Source organism: Scyliorhinus canicula, chromosome 16 (assembly GCF_902713615.1).
Source record: "Scyliorhinus canicula chromosome 16, sScyCan1.1, whole genome shotgun sequence".
NCBI lineage: Eukaryota > Metazoa > Chordata > Chondrichthyes > Carcharhiniformes > Scyliorhinidae > Scyliorhinus > Scyliorhinus canicula.
Genome location: NC_052161.1, coordinates 143756090 through 143775283, shown reverse-complemented (window position 1 = coordinate 143775283; position 19194 = coordinate 143756090). Strand labels below are relative to the sequence as shown.

General features: G+C 52.2%; 1 protein-coding gene across 1 annotated transcript; it reads right to left on the bottom strand.

Moving 5' to 3' along the window:
• Positions 1 to 1484: 1484 nt before the first annotated feature.
• Positions 1485 to 17379, bottom strand: LOC119979336 (trypsin). The gene is made up of 5 exons (XM_038821432.1): positions 17224 to 17379; positions 16639 to 16786; positions 16396 to 16540; positions 3618 to 3884; positions 1485 to 1924 (listed from the first exon to the last, which is right to left on the bottom strand). Exons 1-5 carry the CDS (start codon positions 17360 to 17362, stop codon positions 1775 to 1777), a joined length of 849 nt encoding a protein of 282 aa, XP_038677360.1. The 5' UTR covers positions 17363 to 17379; the 3' UTR covers positions 1485 to 1774.
• Positions 17380 to 19194: the final 1815 nt, after the last annotated feature.

Below are 19194 nucleotides of genomic sequence, written 5' to 3'. Positions count from 1 at the left end.
ATCAGCCATGATTGAATGGCGGAGCAGGCTCGATGGGCCAAGTGGCCTAATTCTGCTCCTATGTCTTATGGTTTTATGTCCTTTCCTAAAGGAGATTAGTGAACCAGATTAATTTTACAACAGTCCACTAGCATCCTGGCCATTGCTACTAATACTGGCATTTTAAAATATATTTTAATTTAAATGAATTCGTCATACTGGGATTAGAATTCAGGATCGAAATTCTCCGACCCCCCGCAGGGTCGGAGAATCGCCCGGGACCGGCAAAAATCCTGCCCCCGCCATGGCCGGAATTCTCCACCACCCGGGAATTGGCGGGGGCGGGAATCGCGTTGCGCCGATCGGCATGCCCTCCGCGCCAATCGGCGAGCCCACTGCGGCGATTCTCCGGCCCGCGATGGGCCGCAGTCCCGCCGCTGAGAGGCCTCTCCCGCCACCGTGGTTTCAACCACCTCTGGTGGCGGCGGGATTGGCTACGCGAGCGGGCCCCCGTGTTCCTGGGGGGGGGGCAATCGGAACCCAGGGGGGCCAGTGCCGTGGGGGCACTCTTTTTCTTCCGCCGCCGCCACGGCCTCCACCATAGCAGAGGCAGAAGAGAACCCCCCCTACCGCGCATGCGCCGGTGGTGACGTTAGCGGTAGCTGACGCACCGGCGCATGCGCGAACCGGCAAAGGCCTTTCAGCCAGCCCCGACGCCAGGCGGTGGCCGTCAAAGACCGCTGGCGCCGGTTTTGGTGCCAGTCGGCGTGGTGCCAACCACTCCGTCGCGGGCCTGGCCCCCAAAGGTGCGGAGAATTCCGCACCTTTCGGGAGGCCCGACGCCAGAGTGGGTGGCGCCTCTCCGCTACGCCGGGACCCCCCGCCCCGCCGGGTAGGTCTCACATTATTTAATAGTCCAGATTTCTGGATTACTCGTCCGGTATTTCACATTGTGTCAATGTTCCCTGTTTACACACACATGAAAGATGGATTGAGTAAAGTATCACTAGGCTGTCAGTGACGATGGCACGGTGCTGCGGGATGGATCTTGGCCATCAGCAAAAATGACGGGGGAAATTAGAAACAAAACGATAAACAACAATAGAATCCAGAATATTTTTATTAAGTAATATTAATTAATTTCCCATTTTAAGTATAGACTAAAGTCAACAAGTAAGCATGTATAAAATATTTAATTTCAATAGACCCAGCTTTGAGCTGTGCTTTGAAATGTAAATGTAGTAAAAGTCATAAAAATAATTTATTCAAGACTGTGTCTTACAAGTTTGGAGCCATTTTATTGTTAAGAAAATTAAATCAATTAGTTACTTTGGAGTTAATCATAAATTAAAGTATTGTACATATCATTTTATAAGCTAAACTATTAAAATAATACAACCATCAAATGCAGATCTGCCTCTTTCGTTCTTATTTCAATAAATTCTGTTTTCTGAATCATTATATTTAAAATCTTTACACGTTGATGCACAGGTTCAGAAGATTTTTCTAATTATGATTATGAATAGAATTTTCAAATTATAAAAGTAACTTAAATGCCACAAGGGAATGGGATCAATTGACTATCTCTACAAAGAGCTAGTACTTGCACGATGGGTGAAATGGCCTCTGCCTATGGTGTATTATACTATGATTTAATGAATTCCAAACAAATCAATTTTCTCACTCTCCCTTGCTTCAAATTAATCCAGTCAGCCTGTGCTTTTTAACTGGTTAAACTGACAGAGAGGGAGCAGAATAATGATCATTGCTACATGTGAAGGATAAACAAATTGCTTTATGCCCTTTTGATGGTCCTTATAATCCAATTACGAAACTTTGCCACAGCTGTATACACCCCAGGAAATCTCCCATCACCACAGAACTTGCCCCATGACACCACGCCATATATTCTGCCCTTGCAAATCAGCGGGCCACCAGAATCCCCCTGTGAATAAACAATAGAATGTTGCATATGAGTTAATGGCACATAATGAATTAAATTTATCTCAAATAAACCATAGCTACTCACTCTTTTAACAACAGAGATAATTTCCATTTCAATCAATGCCAAGTATAATAACCACTTCTTTGTCGGCCAAAGTAATTGTGGCAATACATTGATGAATCGTATTTACTGCTTGCTTATTCAAAGGCCTATAGATTTTGATATTTAGATAAAAGACAGAAATGAATTATAATTTGAAAGATTAAACTCTAAACTCTACCTAACCCAACAAAATTAATCTTCACAGATATCGCTTTTTATCAGTGGTATCTCAATATTTAGTTTGAGAATTGAATTGATTGTTATTGTCACTCAGATAGCAGACTAGCAGCATGGTGGCACAGTGGTTAGCACTGCTGCCCCACAGCGGCAGAGACCTGGATCCAATTCCGCCCTCAGGTCACTGTCTGTGTGGAGTTTGCACCTTCTCCCCGTATCTGCGTGGGTTTCCTCCGGGTGCTTCGCTTTCCGCCTACAGTCCAAAGGTGTGCAGATTAGGTGGATTGACCATGTTAAATTGCCCCTCAGGGTGGGGTAATGGAGATGGGGGGGGGGGGGGGGGGGGTTGGGCCCAGGTAGGGTGCTCTTTCAGAAGGATGGTGAAGACTTGATGGGCCAAATGGCCTCTTTCTGCATTGAAAGGATCGACGTTTCCCTAAAGTCAACACACTACGTTGTAAAATCGCTTCCATTTCTAAGTTGGCTTTTCATTGAGAAATGTCAATATTGTGTTTACTGGATTTACTGAGCTATGGATGTCAATCTTTATTCAACACCTTTTGGTACAATTATGGAAAATAAATTACTGGTTTTATCCTGTCTAATGATACAGGAAAGACAAGATTGTAAAATATGCATTTTCATTGGCTGAAATCCAAGGCTGTTTATTAACTAATCAAAAGCCATGGATGTAAAGGTTTCAGTGATTGCAGTGGGATGCCACATCCTGCTCTTGTTATTTGCCTTTCCTTGGCCCCACATTGTTATATATCTTCACCAAGAGGTAGTGAGTAAATGATGATCGCTCCAGAACCTGACCAAACCTCAGCAAATAGCTGCATCCATAGCATTTTCACAGTTAAAATTCCCAATCAAATATTCAAACGGGTTTTAAAATCCTTCATTAACTTTATTCAGACACACAACTAATGGAGGTCCCCTGGTTGAAGCAGTGAAACTGGGCCACACAGACGAGGAAGCTTTCGTGCAAGACATGGACGGTACTCAGTCAGCTGCAATCCCGCTCTTCCTGAATGATATTCCCATAGTTTTCCAATTATAATATTTCCAAGACCACGTTGGCAAATGTGAGTCACTTTGCTGTCAGTGCAATCCCAGGAATTTCAGGTATCGATACTCTCTGCCACTTTCCCATAGCCAGTTCCTACACTTGGCACAGAGCAGAAACTTTCATCTCGTTAATCTGGGCTGGGTTCAAATCCATGTGCCATTGCTAAAAGAATATTGTTCTGACCCACTGCAGATCACCCAACTCTTCTCTGAATACCGATACTAATTTATAAAGTATGCTGTGATAAAGTCTGTGCATTGATTACAGTTTGTGATAGAAAGTACTGGCCGTCGACATTTGAATCTTTACTAATGCCTTAATGATGAGTGAATGGATCAATACCTGACATGAATCCTTTCCTCCTGTAGTGAATCCAGCACAGATCATGTTGGTGGTGATGTTTCCATTGTAAGACTCAGTGTGATTACACAGTGAAGGAGACACAATGGGCACTTTAACTGCCCTCAACATCCTTGGCATGAACCTTCCATTCGCACTAACGAAACCCCAGCCAGACACTTGGCACAATGTGTCTGCATCTAACGATGATTTTTGGCGAGGCAATGCTACAATTCCAACAAAATAATTCAGACTTGCAGGTCTTGAAAGCTGTTTTAGAGACACAAGACATTCTTGGTCAGTAAACAAATGTTTTAGTTGTAAACTGTTACACACTCTCATCTATCTATTTAAAGGAGATGGAACTTTAAAAATGTTACATTTGGGAAATGATTAGCTGGCATCAGAACTCGTGAAAAGTCACCAATTTCAAATGTTACCTCTGTAGATGCTGCCTGTCCTGCTGAGTATTTCCAAAGTCATCTGTTGTATTTCAGGTTTCCAGTATCTCCAGTGTTTTGCTTCTGTGCGATAGCCCAGGACACCAGGCTGATAAAATCACTGGGGCTGGATTCCCTTACTCGCGATGCAGAAATCGTGAATCGTGATCGGGGGAGAATCAGGGGCAGGATTCTCCAATAATGGGGTTATGTCCCTATTCCAGCATCAAAGCGCAAGCGAATCACTCTGGACATTCCTGAAGATAGTCCGGAGCGATTCTCCTCCCTGCAGGGGGCTGGCAGGGCCCCGGAGTGCTCCTCGCAGCTCTGGCTGTGGATACGGGGCCCTGTACTTACGGCTGGGGGTCCACACGTGTGCACAGCGGCTGCCTGCAGCGGCCTCTCTGCATGACATGGCCGACCCACACCGCGGGCCGGCACCAAAAAGATAAGCCCCCCCCCCCACCGAGATCACGCGTGCCCGCGGATCAGTGGCCCCCCATCAATAGCCTGGCCGTCAGTGAGAACCCCCCCCCCCCCCCCCAGTGAAGGATCTCCCCGCCCCCCACCAGGGCACCCGCGGACTGAGTCTGCAGTCACCACGCTGAGTCCCCAACGGGTGGAACCATGAAAGACCCACACCGTCGGGAACTCGGCCAGTTACACTTGGAGAATCCCGCCGTCTGTCAATGGCCCCCTTCCTGCGCCACGTAGACCGCGTGCGCGTGATTTGTGGTGATTCTCTGGTCACGGGAGCGGTGTCGCGCCGGATTCCGGCATTAACGTCCATTCTCCGCCCCCACATCCATCACTTTGTGTGCATGCAGTCGGGTCGGGGGTGCGCTGTGTGGGTGGTGATGAGTTGCGGGATGGGGGAGGGGGCTGTGGACCTTCCCATAGAGCGTCCGAGCTGGGGTGGAGGTCGGGAATCATTTTGGGAGCCTTGGAGATCAGGACGCCATTTTTAAATGGAGGTCCCAACTGCACAAAATGGAGCTACGTGTGGCAATGGCTGTGCATCCCCCTTTCAGGCCCCACTGTACAACGTAAGCCGGATTGAATAGTCATGCGTTTCTCAGTACTGCGAGCGCCGGGGAACACGCGGCTAAACTCACTCGCTCGGGGACCTTGTTCCCATTTGGGAGAATTGTGCCCTTTGGTTTCCCGGGGCAGGCCGGGGGTTTCCCAATGGTGGGGGGCTGCCTCACAACGGCAAACCCCATTAACCATTAACCTGACAGCGTGCTGAACCAGAAATCTAGCGGGGCGGGACAAAGAAACCCCCCCCCCCCCCCCCCCCCCCCCCCCGGTCTCTCAGACGGAGAATCCTGTCCCGATGGATCCTTCATCCCAACTCTTTCTCCAAATAATGGGAATATGTCAAACTCTTGTGCCTGATAAAGATGTCTAGTCTCTTCATGTGTCCTAGATTAGTTGGATATTTTAATGTTAGTGTGGGGAGATGCGTTTCCTTTAGCAAACCAGGCAGTTTGTAAACTGACATAAATATCAGGGGCGGGGTTCAATGTTGGCTGAAGGCAGAATCGGGAAACGCGATTCGGCGGAGAATTGTTTTTGACACCAAAATTGTGGCGGGTGCCAAATCGTGATTGTCCGTCGCCTCGACATCGGCGTCGATGCGTTTCACTCTGCACACACAGTAAACGCTGTTGGCATGTTATTAGTGGGCCTGACCAGGTATTCTCCAGGGCCTCTACCATTCTCCGCCTTGCATGGGGGAAACAGGTGCCGTGGCTGATGGGGGCGAGACAGGCGAAGGTTGGTCACAGAGAGGTGTGACCGTGGGCTGCTGGATCGGACACTGGCCGGTCTGGCTGCGGGGTGGCCAGCCAGGGCCAGGAGGTGATGGGGGGACCAGCCAGGGGGCCGGGTGATCCCCAACCAATGGGACTGGAGCATTGTCCTGGCATGGACCGCCATTGCCACGGCCTGTAAGGCAGCCATCGTGCTGCGCACCCCACTGACCACCAACCGTCTGCAGAGTAACAGCGGCATATAGATGCTCTTACCTCCATACCGCAGCCCCAACCCTCCACCCTACCACCCCCGCACCCCTGCACCGCACCCTCCATAGCAGAGGAGTGGGCAGCACAGGAGTGGGCAGCAGTGGAGTGGGCAGCAAGGAGTGGGCAGCAGAGGAGTGGGCAGCAGAGGAGTGGCCATCACCCAACCGGCCGCCACCCAATGGGGCCATGGCTGCGGAGATGGGAGGGGGGAGGATATGTAGGGGCAGGTGGCTCCCGGTGGCCGTCAAGGTGAACTTCTACATGACGGGGTCCTTCCAGGGTCGAGTGGGAGCCTGTCCGGGATCTCACAGAGCTTGGTGCACAGGTGCATCCTCGCTGTCAAGGAGGCCCCTATATACCCAGACGCCTCAGTGCATCCATTTCCATGTGGACCAAGCCCACCACGATGCCGGGCAGCGGGGTTCGCTGCCATCACCGGGATGCCCCAGGTCCAGGGGGTGATTGACGGGATGCTTGTCCCCCCCTATGAGCCCCCACGGATGACAGGCCGCTCTACAAACCGAAAGGGGTTCCACTCGATAAACATGCAGCTGGTGTGTGGCCATCAGCTGCGCAGCATACACGTCTGTGCCCGATACCCGGGCAGTGTGCACACCACCTTCAGCCTGGCACCGTGTCTGAGGGGGTTGGCTCCTGGGTGACAGGGGTTATCCACTGCGGCCATGGCTGATGACGCCTATCTGGCGGAGACCCACGACAACAAAGCATGCGGCAGCCAGGAGTGCGATCGAGCAATGCTCTGGCCTCCAGAAGATGCAGTTCAGGTGCATGGACTGCTCTGGAAAGCCCCTCCAGTATAGCACTTGGATGACCCACTGACCACGCCTAGGGCCCTGCTGCCGTGAAGTGAAGCAGGTCCGGCAATCCCCCTTCGGATTTCTCCCGCTCCCAGCAGTTGTGGGTGGCCTTCTCCTGTGGAAAAAACTGAAAACAGAGCATTAGACAGCCCGACGCATGCGGCCCAGAGGGTGGGTTGAAGGAGCCTTCAGTTGCCAGGGCGCCCAGCCATGGCGGCCGGTATTGATGCCGGCATGTAGTGCAGGATGGGGGTTCCACCGTCCTCTGGATTGGGGGGGGGGGGGGTGTTATGGGTGTGTGGGATGGGGGTTGGTGTCAGGGGCTCAGTGCTGCCTACTCACCCTGGCTGCTCTGAGGAAGTTGTGCAGTTTTTTCCTGCCATGCTGGCCAGTCCGAGTGACTGAGCCGACAGTGTCGGCCCCCTCTGCTAGCTGCCTTCAGGCACGGCAAATGGCTGGCAGTCTCCCCCCGCCCCGGGAAACAGGGTTGCCACCCTAACCTCCATGGCATCCAGCAGGCTCCCCAGATCCACGTCAGTGAATCTTGTGGCCATTCTCCTTGCTGCCGGGATGGAGTGTGTGGGGAGTGCAGTGTGTGTGGGGAGTGCAGTGTGTGTGGGGAGTGCAGTGTGTGTGCGGGGAGTGCAGTGTGTGTGGGGAGTGCAGTGTGTGTGTGGGGAGTGCAGTGTGTGTGGGGGGGAGTGCAGTGTGTGTGGGGGGGAGTGCAGTGTGTGTGGGGAGTGCAGTGTGTGGGGGGAGTGCAGTGTGTGGGGGGAGTGCAGTGTGTGCGGGGAGTGCAGTGTGTGTGTGGGGAGTGCAGTGTGTGTGGGGAGTGCAGTGTGTGTGGGGAGTGCAGTGTGTGTGTGGGGAGTGCAGTGTGTGGGGGGAGTGCAGTGTGTGCGGGGGGAGTGCAGTGTGTGTGGGGAGTGCAGTGTGTGTGGGGGGAGTGCAGTGTGTATGGGGAGTGCAGTGTGTGCGGGGGGAGTGCAGTGTGTGTGGGGAGTGCAGTGTGTGTGGGGAGTGCAGTGTGTGTGGGGAGTGCAGTGTGTGCGGGGGGGAGTGCAGTGTGTGTGGGGAGTGCAGTGTGTGTGGGGAGTGCAGTGTGTGTGGGGAGTGCAGTGTGTGTGGGGAGTGCAGTGTGCGGGGGGAGTGCAGTGTGTGTGGGGAGTGCAGTGTGTGTGGGGAGTGCAGTGTGTGTGGGGAGTGCAGTGTGTGTGGGGAGTGCAGTGTGTGGGGGGAGTGCAGTGTGTGGGGGGAGTGCAGTGTGTGTGGGGAGTGCAGTGTGTGGGGGGAGTGCAGTGTGTGTGTGGGGAGTGCAGTGTGTGTGGGGAGTGCAGTGTGTGTGGGGAGTGCAGTGTGTGTGGGGACTGCAGTGTGTGCGGGGGGGAGTGCAGTGTGTGTGGGGAGTGCAGTGTGTGTGGGGAGTGCAGTGTGCGGGGGGAGTGCAGTGTGTGTGGGGGAGTGCAGTGTGGGTGGGGAGTGCAGTGTGTGTGGGGAGTGCAGTGTGTGTGGGGAGTGCAGTGTGTGTGGGGAGTGCAGTGTGTGTGGGGAGTGCAGTGTGTGGGGGGAGTGCAGTGTGTGTGGGGAGTGCAGTGTGTGTGGGGAGTGCAGTGTGTGTGGGGAGTGCAGTGTGTGTGTGGGGAGTGCAGTGTGTGTGGGGAGTGCACTGTGTGTGGGGAGTGCAGTGTGTGCGGGGGGGAGTGCAGTGTGTTTGGGGAGTGCAGTGTGTGTGGGGAGTGCAGTGTGTGTGTGGAGTGCAGTGTGTGTGGGGAGTGCAGTGTGTGTGGGGAGTGCAGTGTGCGGGGGGAGTGCAGTGTGTGTGGGGGAGTGCAGTGTGGGTGGGGAGTGCAATGTGTGTGGGGAGTGCAGTGTGTGTGGGGAGTGCAGTGTGTGTGGGGAGTGCAGTGTGTGTGGGGAGTGCAATGTGTGTGGGGAGTGCAGTGTGTGTGGGGAGTGCAGTGTGTGTGGGGAGTGCAGTGTGTGTGGGGAGTGCAGTGTGTGTGGGGAGTGCAGTGTGTGCGGGGGGAGTGCAGTGTGTGTGTGGGGAGTGCCGTGTGTGTGGGGAGTGCAGTGTGTGTGGGGGGAGTGCAGTGTGTGTGGGGAGTGCAGTGTGTGCGGGGAGTGCAGTGTGTGTGGGGAGTGCAGTGCGTGTGGGGAGTGCAGTGTGTGTGGGGAGTGCAGTGTGTGTGGGGAGTGCAGTGTGTGTGGGGAGTGCCGTGTGTGTGGGGAGTGCAGTGTGTGTGTGGGGAGTGCAGTGTGTGGGGGGAGTGCAGTGTGTGTGTGGGGAGTGCAGTGTGTGCGGGGGGAGTGCAGTGTGTGGGGAGTGCAGTGTGTGTGTGGGGAGTGCAGTGTGTGTGTGGGGAGTGCAGTGTGTGTGTGGGGAGTGCAGTGTGTGTGGGGAGTGCAGTGTGTGTGGGGAGTGCAGTGTGTGTGGGGAGTGCAGTGTGTGGAGGGGGAGTGCAGTGTGTGTGTGGGGAGTGCAGTGTGTGGGGGGAGTGCAGTGTGTGTGGGGAGTGCAGTGTGTGTGGGGAGTGCAGTGTGTGTGGGGAGTGCAGTGTGTGTGGGGAATGCAGTGTGTGTGGGGAGTGCAGTGTGTGTGGGGAATGCAGTGTGTGCGGGGAGTGCAGTGTGTGTGGGGAGTGCAGTGTGTGGGGGGAGTGCAGTGTGTGTGTGGGGAGTGCAGTGTGTGTGGGGAGTGCAGTGTGTGTGTGGGGAGTGCAGTGTGCGCGGGGAGTGCAGTGTGTGTGTGGGGAGTGCAGTGTGTGTGGGGAGTGCAGTGTGTGGGGGGAGGGCAGTGTGTGGGGGGAGGGCAGTGTGTGGGGGGAGTGCAGTGTGTGTGGGGAGTGCAGTGTGTGTGTGGGGAGTGCAGTGTGTGTGGGGAGTGCAGTGTGTGTGGGGAGTGCAGTGTGTGTGCGGGGAGTGCAGTGTGTGTGGGGAGTGCAGTGTGTGTGTGGGGAGTGCAGTGTGTGTGTGGGGAGTGCAGTGTGTGTGGGGAGTGCAGTGTGTGTGGGGAGTGCCGTGTGTATGTGGGGAGTGCAGTGTGTGGGGGGGAGTGCAGTGTGTGTGGGGAGTGCAGTGTGTGTGGGGAGTGCAGTGTGTGCGGGGAGTGCAGTGTGTGTGGGGAGTGCAGTGTGTGTGGGGAGGACAGTGTGTGTGGGGAGGGCAGTGTGTATCTGTGGGGAGTGCAGTGTGTGGGGGGAGTGCAGTGTGCGCGGGGAGTGCAGTGTGTGTGTGGGGCTGGGATGAGTGTGTGTGGGGAGTGCAGTGTGTGTGGGGAGTGCAGTGTGTGTGGGGAGTGCAGTGTGTGCGGGGGGTGCAGTGTGTGTGGGGAGTGCAGTGTGTGTGGTGAGTGCAGTGTGTGGGGGGAGTGCAGTGTGTGTGTGGGGAGTGCAGTGTGTGTGCGGAGTGCAGGGTGTGTGTGGGGAGTGCAGTGTGCGCGGGGAGTGCAGTGTGTGTGTGGGGAGTGCAGTGTGTGTGGGGAGTGCAGTGTGTGGGGGGAGGGCAGTGTGTGGGGGGAGGGCAGTGTGTGGGGGGAGTGCAGTGTGTGTGGGGAGTGCAGTGTGTGTGTGGGGAGTGCAGTGTGTGTGGGGAGTGCAGTGTGTGTGGGGAGTGCAGTGTGTGTGCGGGGAGTGCAGTGTGTGTGGGGAGTGCAGTGTGTGTGTGGGGAGTGCAGTGTGTGTGTGGGGAGTGCAGTGTGTGTGGGGAGTGCAGTGTGTGTGGGGAGTGCCGTGTGTATGTGGGGAGTGCAGTGTGTGGGGGGAGTGCAGTGTGTGTGGGGAGTGCAGTGTGTGTGGGGAGTGCAGTGTGTGCGGGGAGTGCAGTGTGTGTGGGGAGTGCAGTGTGTGTGGGGAGGACAGTGTGTGTGGGGAGGGCAGTGTGTATCTGTGGGGAGTGCAGTGTGTGTGGGGAGTGCAGTGTGTGCGGGGGGTGCAGTGTGTGGGGGGAGTGCAGTGTGTGCAGGGGGTGCAGTGTGTGTGTGGGGAGTGCAGTGTGTGTGGGGAGTGCAGTGTGTGTGTGGGGAGTGCAGTGTGTGTGGGGAGTGCAGTGTGTGTGGGGAGTGCAGTGTGTGTGGGGAGTGCAGTGTGTGTGGGGAGTGCAGTGTGTGTGGGGAGTGCAGTGTGTGTGGGGAGTGCAGTGTGTGTGGGGAGTGCAGTGTGTGTGTGGGGAGTGCAGCGTGTGTGGGGTGTGCAGTGTGTGGGGGGGAGTGCAGTGTATGTGTGGGGAGTGCAGTGTGTGTGTGGGGAGTGCAGTGTGTGTGGGGAGTGCAGTGTGTGTGGGGTGTGCAGTGTGTGGGGAGAGTGCAGTGTGTGTGGGGAGTGCAGTGTGTGTGGGGAGTGCCGTGTGTATGTGGGGAGTGCAGTGTGTGGGGGGAGTGCAGTGTGTGTGGGGAGTGCAGTGTGTGTGGGGAGTGCAGTGTGTGTGGGGAGTGCAGTGTGTGCGGGGGGAGTGCAGTGTGTGCGGGGGGAGTGCAGTGTGTGTGGGGAGTGCAGTGTGTGTGGGGAGTGCAGTGTGTGTGTGGGGAGTGCAGTGTGTGTGGGGAGTGCAGTGTGTGTGTGGGGGAGTGCAGTATGTGTGGGGAGTGCAGTGTGTGTGTGGGGAGTGCCGTGTGTGTGGGGAGTGCCGTGTGTATGTGCGGCTGCAGCTTGTCAGCCTCCTGAGTGTCAAACACGGACCCGGCGAATCTGACACTGTTTCTCATTGGAATCAATTGTGCTCCACATGGTGCCAGTGCTAGCCCCTCAACGGTAGCTGAATCGGTCTGGGGCGGCGCCAGTTTTGCTGTCATAGAACTCCACAAATCCTGCACCGGCGTTAACACTTTGTCTGAGGAACGGCGAATCCAGCCCATTGGCCATTCACATGGCAGCTTGCCTCCAGCCTGCATATTTTTCAAACAGCTTCGTTATTCTGTTATCTGATTTCCTGGACCACCAGTCAGTGAGCTCTCATTTCACGTTGGTCAAAGAGTCGCCTGGATATTAACAACATCCAGAGATATGGGAACAGCACAAAGACGTGGCACTGAGGCAATTGATCAGCCACGATCCTATTGATTCGCAGAGCAGGTTCGATGGGCTGAATGGCCTGCTCCTGTGTCTATGTTGCTCTTTTTGGCTGCAATAAGGTGAAAAGCTCCCATTCTCTTGAAGCTTTGCCACCTCAGGAAATAGATACTCACATTCAGAGGAGTCGCTCTGCAGAAGGAGCAATAGCCGGTTAGTAACAAATACTTTTTGGATTTTAAAAACATCTTATTCAGAAAAAATATTCTTACCATGTGCATGTATATCTTGTATCTTCTTCAAGGGAGCATTTAGATTAATGATTATTGGAGATTTATTTAAAAAGAAGACAATAAACCCAACGGCCGGGATTCTGCATTCTGAGATGCCCCGGGCAGCGGAGAATCATTCCTGGTCTCGCCTGGCACTCGGGCCCACTGTGTGAGACTCTCCCCTTTACCATGCCAATATATATATGCATGGGCCACATTCCATCAGCATCCCGACATTTGGCTGAGTGAGTGGCCCCCTCCCCCACAATGCTAATCCAGCCCCCTCCCCCACAAAGCAAATCCAGCCCCCTCCCCCACAATGCTAATCCAGCCCCCTCCTCCGCAATGCGAATCCAGCCCCCTCCTCCGCAATGCAATTCCAGCCCCCTCCCCCGCAATGCAAATCCAGCCCCCTCCCCCACAATGCAAATCCAGCCCCCTCCCCCGCAATGCAAATTCAGCCCCCTCCCCGCAATGCAAATCCAGCCCCCTCCCCCACAATGCAAATCCAGCCCCCTCCCCCACAATGCAAATCCAGCCCCCTCCTCCGCAATGCAAATCCAGCCCCCTCCTCCGCAATGCAAATCCAGTGCCCTCCCCCACAATGCAAATCCAGCCCCCTCCCCCGCAATGCAAATTCAGCCCCCTCCCCCGCAATGCAAATCCAGCCCCCTCCCCGTAATGCATATCCAGCCCCCTCCCTCACAATGCAAATCCAGCCCCCTCCTCCGCAATGCAAATCCAGCCCCCTCCTCCGCAATGCAAATCCAGCCCCCTCCCCCACAATGCAAATCCAGCCCCCTCCTCCGCAATGCAAATCCAGCCCCCTCCCCCGCAATGCAAATCCAGCCCCCTCCCCCACAATGCAAATCCAGCCCCCTCCTCCGCAATGCAAATCCAGCCCCCTCCTCCGCAATGCAAATCCAGCCCCCTCCCCCGCAATGCAAATCCAGCCCCCTCCCCGCAAAACAAATCCAGCCCCCTCCCCCGCAATGCAAATCCAGCCCCCTCCCCCACAATGCAAATCCAGCCCCCTCCTCCGCAATGCAAATCCAGCCCCCTTCCCGTAATGCATATCCAGCCCCCTCCCCCACAATGCATATCCAGCCCCCTCCCCCGCAATGAAAATCCAGCTCCCTCCCCCACAATGCTAATCCAGCCCCGTCCCCCACAATGCAAATCCAGCCCCCTCCCCCGCAATGCAAATCCAGCCCCCTCCCCGTAATGCATATCCAGCCCCCTCCCTCACAATGCAAATCCAGCCCCCTCCTCGGCAATGCAAATCCAGCCCCCTCCTCCGCAATGCAAACCCAGCTCCCTCCCCGTAATGCATATCCAGCCCCCTCCCTCACAATGCAAATCCAGCCCCCTCCTCCGCAATGCAAATCCAGCCCCCTCCCCCACAATGCAAATCCAGCCCCCTCCCCCGCAATGCAAATCCAGCCCCCTCCTCCGCAATGCAAATCCAGCCCCCTCCCCCACAATGCAAATTCAGCCCCCTCCCCCGCAATGCAAATCCAGCCCCCTCCCCCGCAATGCAAATCCAGCCCCCTCCCCCACAATGCAAATCCAGCCCCCTCCTCGGCAATGCAAATCCAGCCCCCTCCTCCGCAATGCATATCCAGCCCCCTCCCCCACAATGCAAATCCAACCCCCTCCTCCGCAATGCAAATCCAGCCCCCTCCCCCACAATGCATAACCAGCCCCCTCCCCGCAATGCAAATCCAGCCCCCTCCCCCACAATGCATATCCAGCTCCCTCCCCCACAATGCAAATCCAGCCCCCTCCCCCACAATGCATATCCAGCTCCCTCCCCCACAATGCAAATCTAGCCCCCCACCCCCGCAATGCAAATCCAGCTCCCACCCCCGCAATGCATATCCAGCCCCCTCCCCCGCAATGCAAATCTAGCCCCCACCCTCAAAATGCATATCCAGCCCCCTCCCTCACAATGCATATCCAGTCCCCTCCCTCACAATGCTAATCCAGCCCCCTCCCTCACAATGCTAATCCAGCCCCCTCCCGCCCCTGCTGACAAGTAGGGACATCCTCCTCCCCCAGCACGGGTAGAATGTTATCCCCCCACAGCGCAGATGCATGAGAGTGATCTGACTTCCCCTCATGAACCCCTCGTTCAGACCCCACATCAGACACCCCACAGATCCACCATGAGATCCCCCCCTCCGAGACTGCCCCCATTTGAATCCCAAACAGTGACTTCCAGCATGTTTGCGCTTCTGGGTTGCTGTAGAGTAAAGGAGACAAGAGTTCTGCTTCTCCATAAACCACCTTTATTTTTTGATCCAACTTCACACACAATCTCCACCAACAAATAGTGCCACCTGTAACCCCTTTATATATCAGTGACTTCTATTGGATAATTGGCATCAAATTAGTATTTAATTGGAAGGTCTGTGAACCCATTTCTAACACATTAAACTCGCCGTCAGTCACCCTTGGCTAAAAGTTAAAGAGTAGTCCAGGCAGTCTAGTGACAATTCGCTACATTTTAACTTCCCTTTCACTAACATCTTCTGTATCAGACAAAAGTGTCAGAGGCTTCCTGGAAATCTAAATATACTTGAAAGAGTTTCAAATCCCTTTGAAATGGAAATCTTCCAGAACTACATTGCTTTAGCCAGTGATTGACACAGCTGTTTAAGTTTGTTTATTTATCTTTCCCTTCAGGCTTGAATGCATCTCAAGTACCCTCTGTTGATACTGACCACAAGGATTATAGACATTCTTGCTATGATTGACAGCCCCTGGGCACATCAAAAAGGGGTTAAGTGCTTTCACTTCCTTTTTTCTTCTCAGTGGAGAACACTTAGCTCCTTGTTCCAGTTAGGGAAGGGTAAGTGAAAATGCAGTGATTTTTCACTCTACTGCCTGGACTGCTGTTTAGCTCTAGGGCAGAGGAGACTCATGGGCATCTTTGAGGAGGAGGGGTGACTGATGGATGTCTCTAAACTGGGGGGGGGGGGGAGAGGGTGACTGATGGGTGTCTCTGATATGGGTCTCTCGTTAAGGGTCTCTGATGGACGGTCTCTGATTGAGGGTCTCTGATCGGGGGTCTGCAGGGGGTGACTGACAGGGGGTCTGATTGGGGATGACTGATGGGGGATCTGATGGGGGGGGTTGTGGAAGTCTGATTAAGGGGCTATAGGGAGGTCAGTGGGAAGGATTAGGTCACCCTCATGCCTGCGTGTTGTGCAGGGGTGGGGGATGGTGTCCCATTATTCCTGTGATGGGGGGGGGGAGGATGCTCCTACTTGTCAGTGGGAGATGGGGACCTTCTGATGGATTTGAGGGCACCTCAGTTATTCTCTGACCCCCTTGACCCATCTCAGGGTCCCCTGCGTCAGGGCCAGGCTGGGCACCGAAACCCACCCGGTGGATTTCCCGCTGCGGGCGTCCGAGCATTACAACAGGTTTGGTGCCATTCTTCCCGCCACACTCTGTTCTCCACCCAATCAGGTCTCTGCTCAATGGAGAAGCAGCCAATGTGGGTGGACTGTGTGAATGCTCCGATTTCTAATCAATGTTGTTCAAATGTCTTTATTCATCTTAATGTTGAAAAAGAATAAAAGCAGCAATTTGTCCACATTATTAAATCTCATTATTAAGTCACATACGAAAACTTAGAATCAGAAGAAATCAGATATTCCTGGTTTTGATCATTCTTCCCTGACTTTGGGGTAATGTGACTGCCAATGTGAGAGATTTAGCCATATGATAATAAGCTTGAATTTTAAACAACAGAACCTGGGTTAGACAGAAGGTCAATAGAAAAACTCTGAAAAGCTGCTTCATTGTAGAAAACACATTATGTGGCTTCAGGGATTGATTACCATTTAAGTAGGTCAACAGAAGTGGATATCCATTCCTTCATTTCTGATGGTTAGTACTGACAGATTTGCAAACTGTTCTAAACCCTGAATGATGGTTTAGGTATGTGTTCAAATCCAGTTGAATAAGGAATTTGTGGAGTCCATCACTGGAATATTATGGCTGTAGAAAAGTGAACAGTATTCGCTATCAATGTAAAACAAATTTGTTTTGATATTTTTATGTCAGCATTTATTGTTCTCGCAGATGCAGTTACAAGTAAGATGCTCTGTCTTTGAGTGTTTCTTCCTATTGCAGAAGAAAATTGTAGGTATCAGAGTTTAACATTTACCAAGGTTCAATACTCGCAGATATCGAGGACCAGACATTTACCTTAATCAACATGATGTCAGAATCTTTTTTCTTTGAGTCATATTGAGGATGTGGTATGACCTTCGCTGGACGAAACAGTTGTTCAGTACCTTCGTATCGAGTTAGTGAATGTTCTCCTGCTACTATTTGCATTAACTCAGTACCACTGTAATGAAGCAGGAACACACATTTCATGGTTTTGCGCGGATTATAATCTCCTTCATTATCGTAAATGGAATATTTTTAATTCAGAATTCCACAAACCCATAATTGCAGTGTGCAGCTGTCAAAACCCATCGCCGATGGATCAGAGACCCCCCACAGTAATGGGCTCCTCCTGGCCTCTTCAGAGAGACTTGGTATTTGATCGAATGAGGCAAGACTGAATATCCACCAACAATCCGAGATCGACCTGAGGAAGAATTAAAATAAAGCTGCCCAATGATATCACCTGAACACCTTCCTATGAGATTCATGCAGATATATTTTCACCAGCAGATTACGTGACAATCATACATTGACAGCCACAAGATGAACAGCAGTGGCAATAATGTTATATCCCATTATTCCCAGTAAGTAAACTTTCAGCACTTCTGTTATTTGGTTGGACATGTTTGCTGTGAAGAAAGTAAGGAGCAGTTTGGCTCCTGTGTCCGTAGCAAACTTCTCTGATTTTGCTTGAGTTGATATTACACACCTTCAGTTTCAGAAGACAAAGTAACACAAAAATATTTAATAACCTATGCTTTAAAAATATTCTCAACTCAAGTTAGAAAGTACACAGCAATCAAATCTCACGCATGACTAAAGAAAGTCATGAAAGTTGAACGTTAGTTTGCAGACACTTACCATACGCAGATGGCAACTTTAAGAAGAGCAGCAAAAGTATGTGTTTGTTGGAGAAATTCATTTTGCGTTTATGGAGATAGAAAGAACTCTCGCCTGGACCAATACTGAGCTCACTGACTGGGAAAGGCGAAGAAATCATAGCATAGCAAGTGTTCTTTTATTCAGTTACTGAGTTTCCCCGGCAGGTTCCCTTGTAACACTATATATTGTAATTAGGTTTAAATGGGAATCTGGAAAGCTTCAATCAAGTATCAGATTTAGTTGCAATTCTCTGCTTGAGGTGAAGGTTTAAGACCTACTTTAACAAATTCAGCACATTAATGTTAGCCACAAACTACTTAATTCAGTGTGTCAAAGTTTAAAGTAAGCTGCTATGCTTCTGAACTTTACTAATAGAGGTGTCCACTGTTGAAAGGGTTCCTTCACTTTCCTGACAATTGCAAGTTTTCATAGTGGCTGAGTAGGTGTATCTATTATAATGATTATCATTAATAGAACTGCACGCAGAAAAATACTTTTAACTGTAGCTCGGTACATGTGACGATAAACAAATCCAAATCCAAAAGTATCCATTGAAGATTAAGAAATGCTTTGTTTTCGAATTATGCCCATTAAAAAAAACCAATAAAACTAAAGCAAGACAATTTAAATACATCCATTCATTCATGGAAAAACTCCTTGATATCCTCCTGTTCGTATTCGATGGTGAATCTCACTTTCCAACCAATGGGGGGTCAAAGTGTGCCAGAAAATGACACAATCCAAAAAAAAACAGCATTGAGGAAACATAGGCACTCACTCATTCATTTGCTTCCTTACTTAGACTCCAAGTTCAGTTTAAGCTGTTCAGTTATTACTAAATGCAGGAAGTTATAAAGCAGCATAAAAAGGCCAAGAAAACTCTTTTTGCAAAATGTTGATTTGATGCAGGAAATCAGAGCAAAGGAGGTTTGCAGCGGTACGGAAGACACTGAATTCAACTTAGAGAGCAGCACAAATGAGCTACTACTTTGAGGAGCATGCTCATTGTAACCAAGGAATGGATGATGGCTTCTACAGCGAAACCCAGGACTTAATTGCCTGTGGCGAGATGGGGAAATGGGACTGGACTAGTGTTGAGAGAATGAGTGGCAGAGAAAGATACCCCAAGTTCAGCAGCTACTTCTTAAGAGCTCAAGGTAGATTTTAGAATAAAGCATATTTTGTTCAACAAAGATTCAGGGCGGGATTCTCCGTCAGCTGATGTCATTCGGGAGGAGAATCGGTTTTGACGCCAAAGTTACGCCAAATCGCAATTGTCCACTGCCTTGACAGCGGAGTCAATGCGTTGTACTCTTCATGTACAGTAAACACCGTTGGCATATCATTAGCGGGCCAGACCCGGTATTCTCCGGGGCCTCCGCAATTCTCTGCCTCCATCGGGGGAATTCCCAACGCGAGGTTCACTTGTGCTTTTAAAAATCATGTTACAGGTGCTGTGGCTGCTGAGGGAGAGAGAGGGTATGGAAGTGTTTAACATCACCATAGTGTGCTGGCAGTTATGCAACTGGCCATGGGGCTTCTGTCAGGGTCGGGAGGAGTAAGGGGGTGATCAGGAGGTGGACTGGGCTGCAGGGTCAGGATGGACATGCAGCTGCGCACACCATTGTCAAACAAAGAGTCATTGGACTCGAAATTAGCTCTTTTCTCTCCCTACAGATGTTGCCAGACCTGCTGAGATTTTCCAGCATTTTCTTTTTGGTTTCGATGGTAGGGTGTTGGATACCATTCAATAGGTCGTAATGAAGCCCTCATACTCTTCAGTAGGTTGCCTGTGTGGATTTACTAACTACACAAACTATATACATTAACACAGTAAAGAGTGCAAGCTCGGAGCTGTTTCCACGCTTGTTTGTGCACAGAGCTCTGACCCCACTCGCCCCGAGGTGCAAGTCATGTGTTCTGACATGACTGCGTGGGCGGTGCTACACT

What these genes read in the sequence shown, in the direction of transcription:
- LOC119979336 (XM_038821432.1), bottom strand. Translation starts at nt 17,362, where the DNA reads ATGATTTCTTCGCCTTTCCCAGTCAGTGAGCTCAGTATTGGTCCAGGC. An exon ending in AAAGTTGCCATCTGCGTATG is followed by an intron (nt 16,787 to 17,223) that starts GTAAGTGTCTGC and finishes ATTCTTCCTCAG; the next exon opens with GTCGATCTCGGATTGTTGGT. An exon ending in CTGACATCATGTTGATTAAG is followed by an intron (nt 3,885 to 16,395) that starts GTAAATGTCTGG and finishes TCTCTAAAACAG; the next exon opens with CTTTCAAGACCTGCAAGTCT.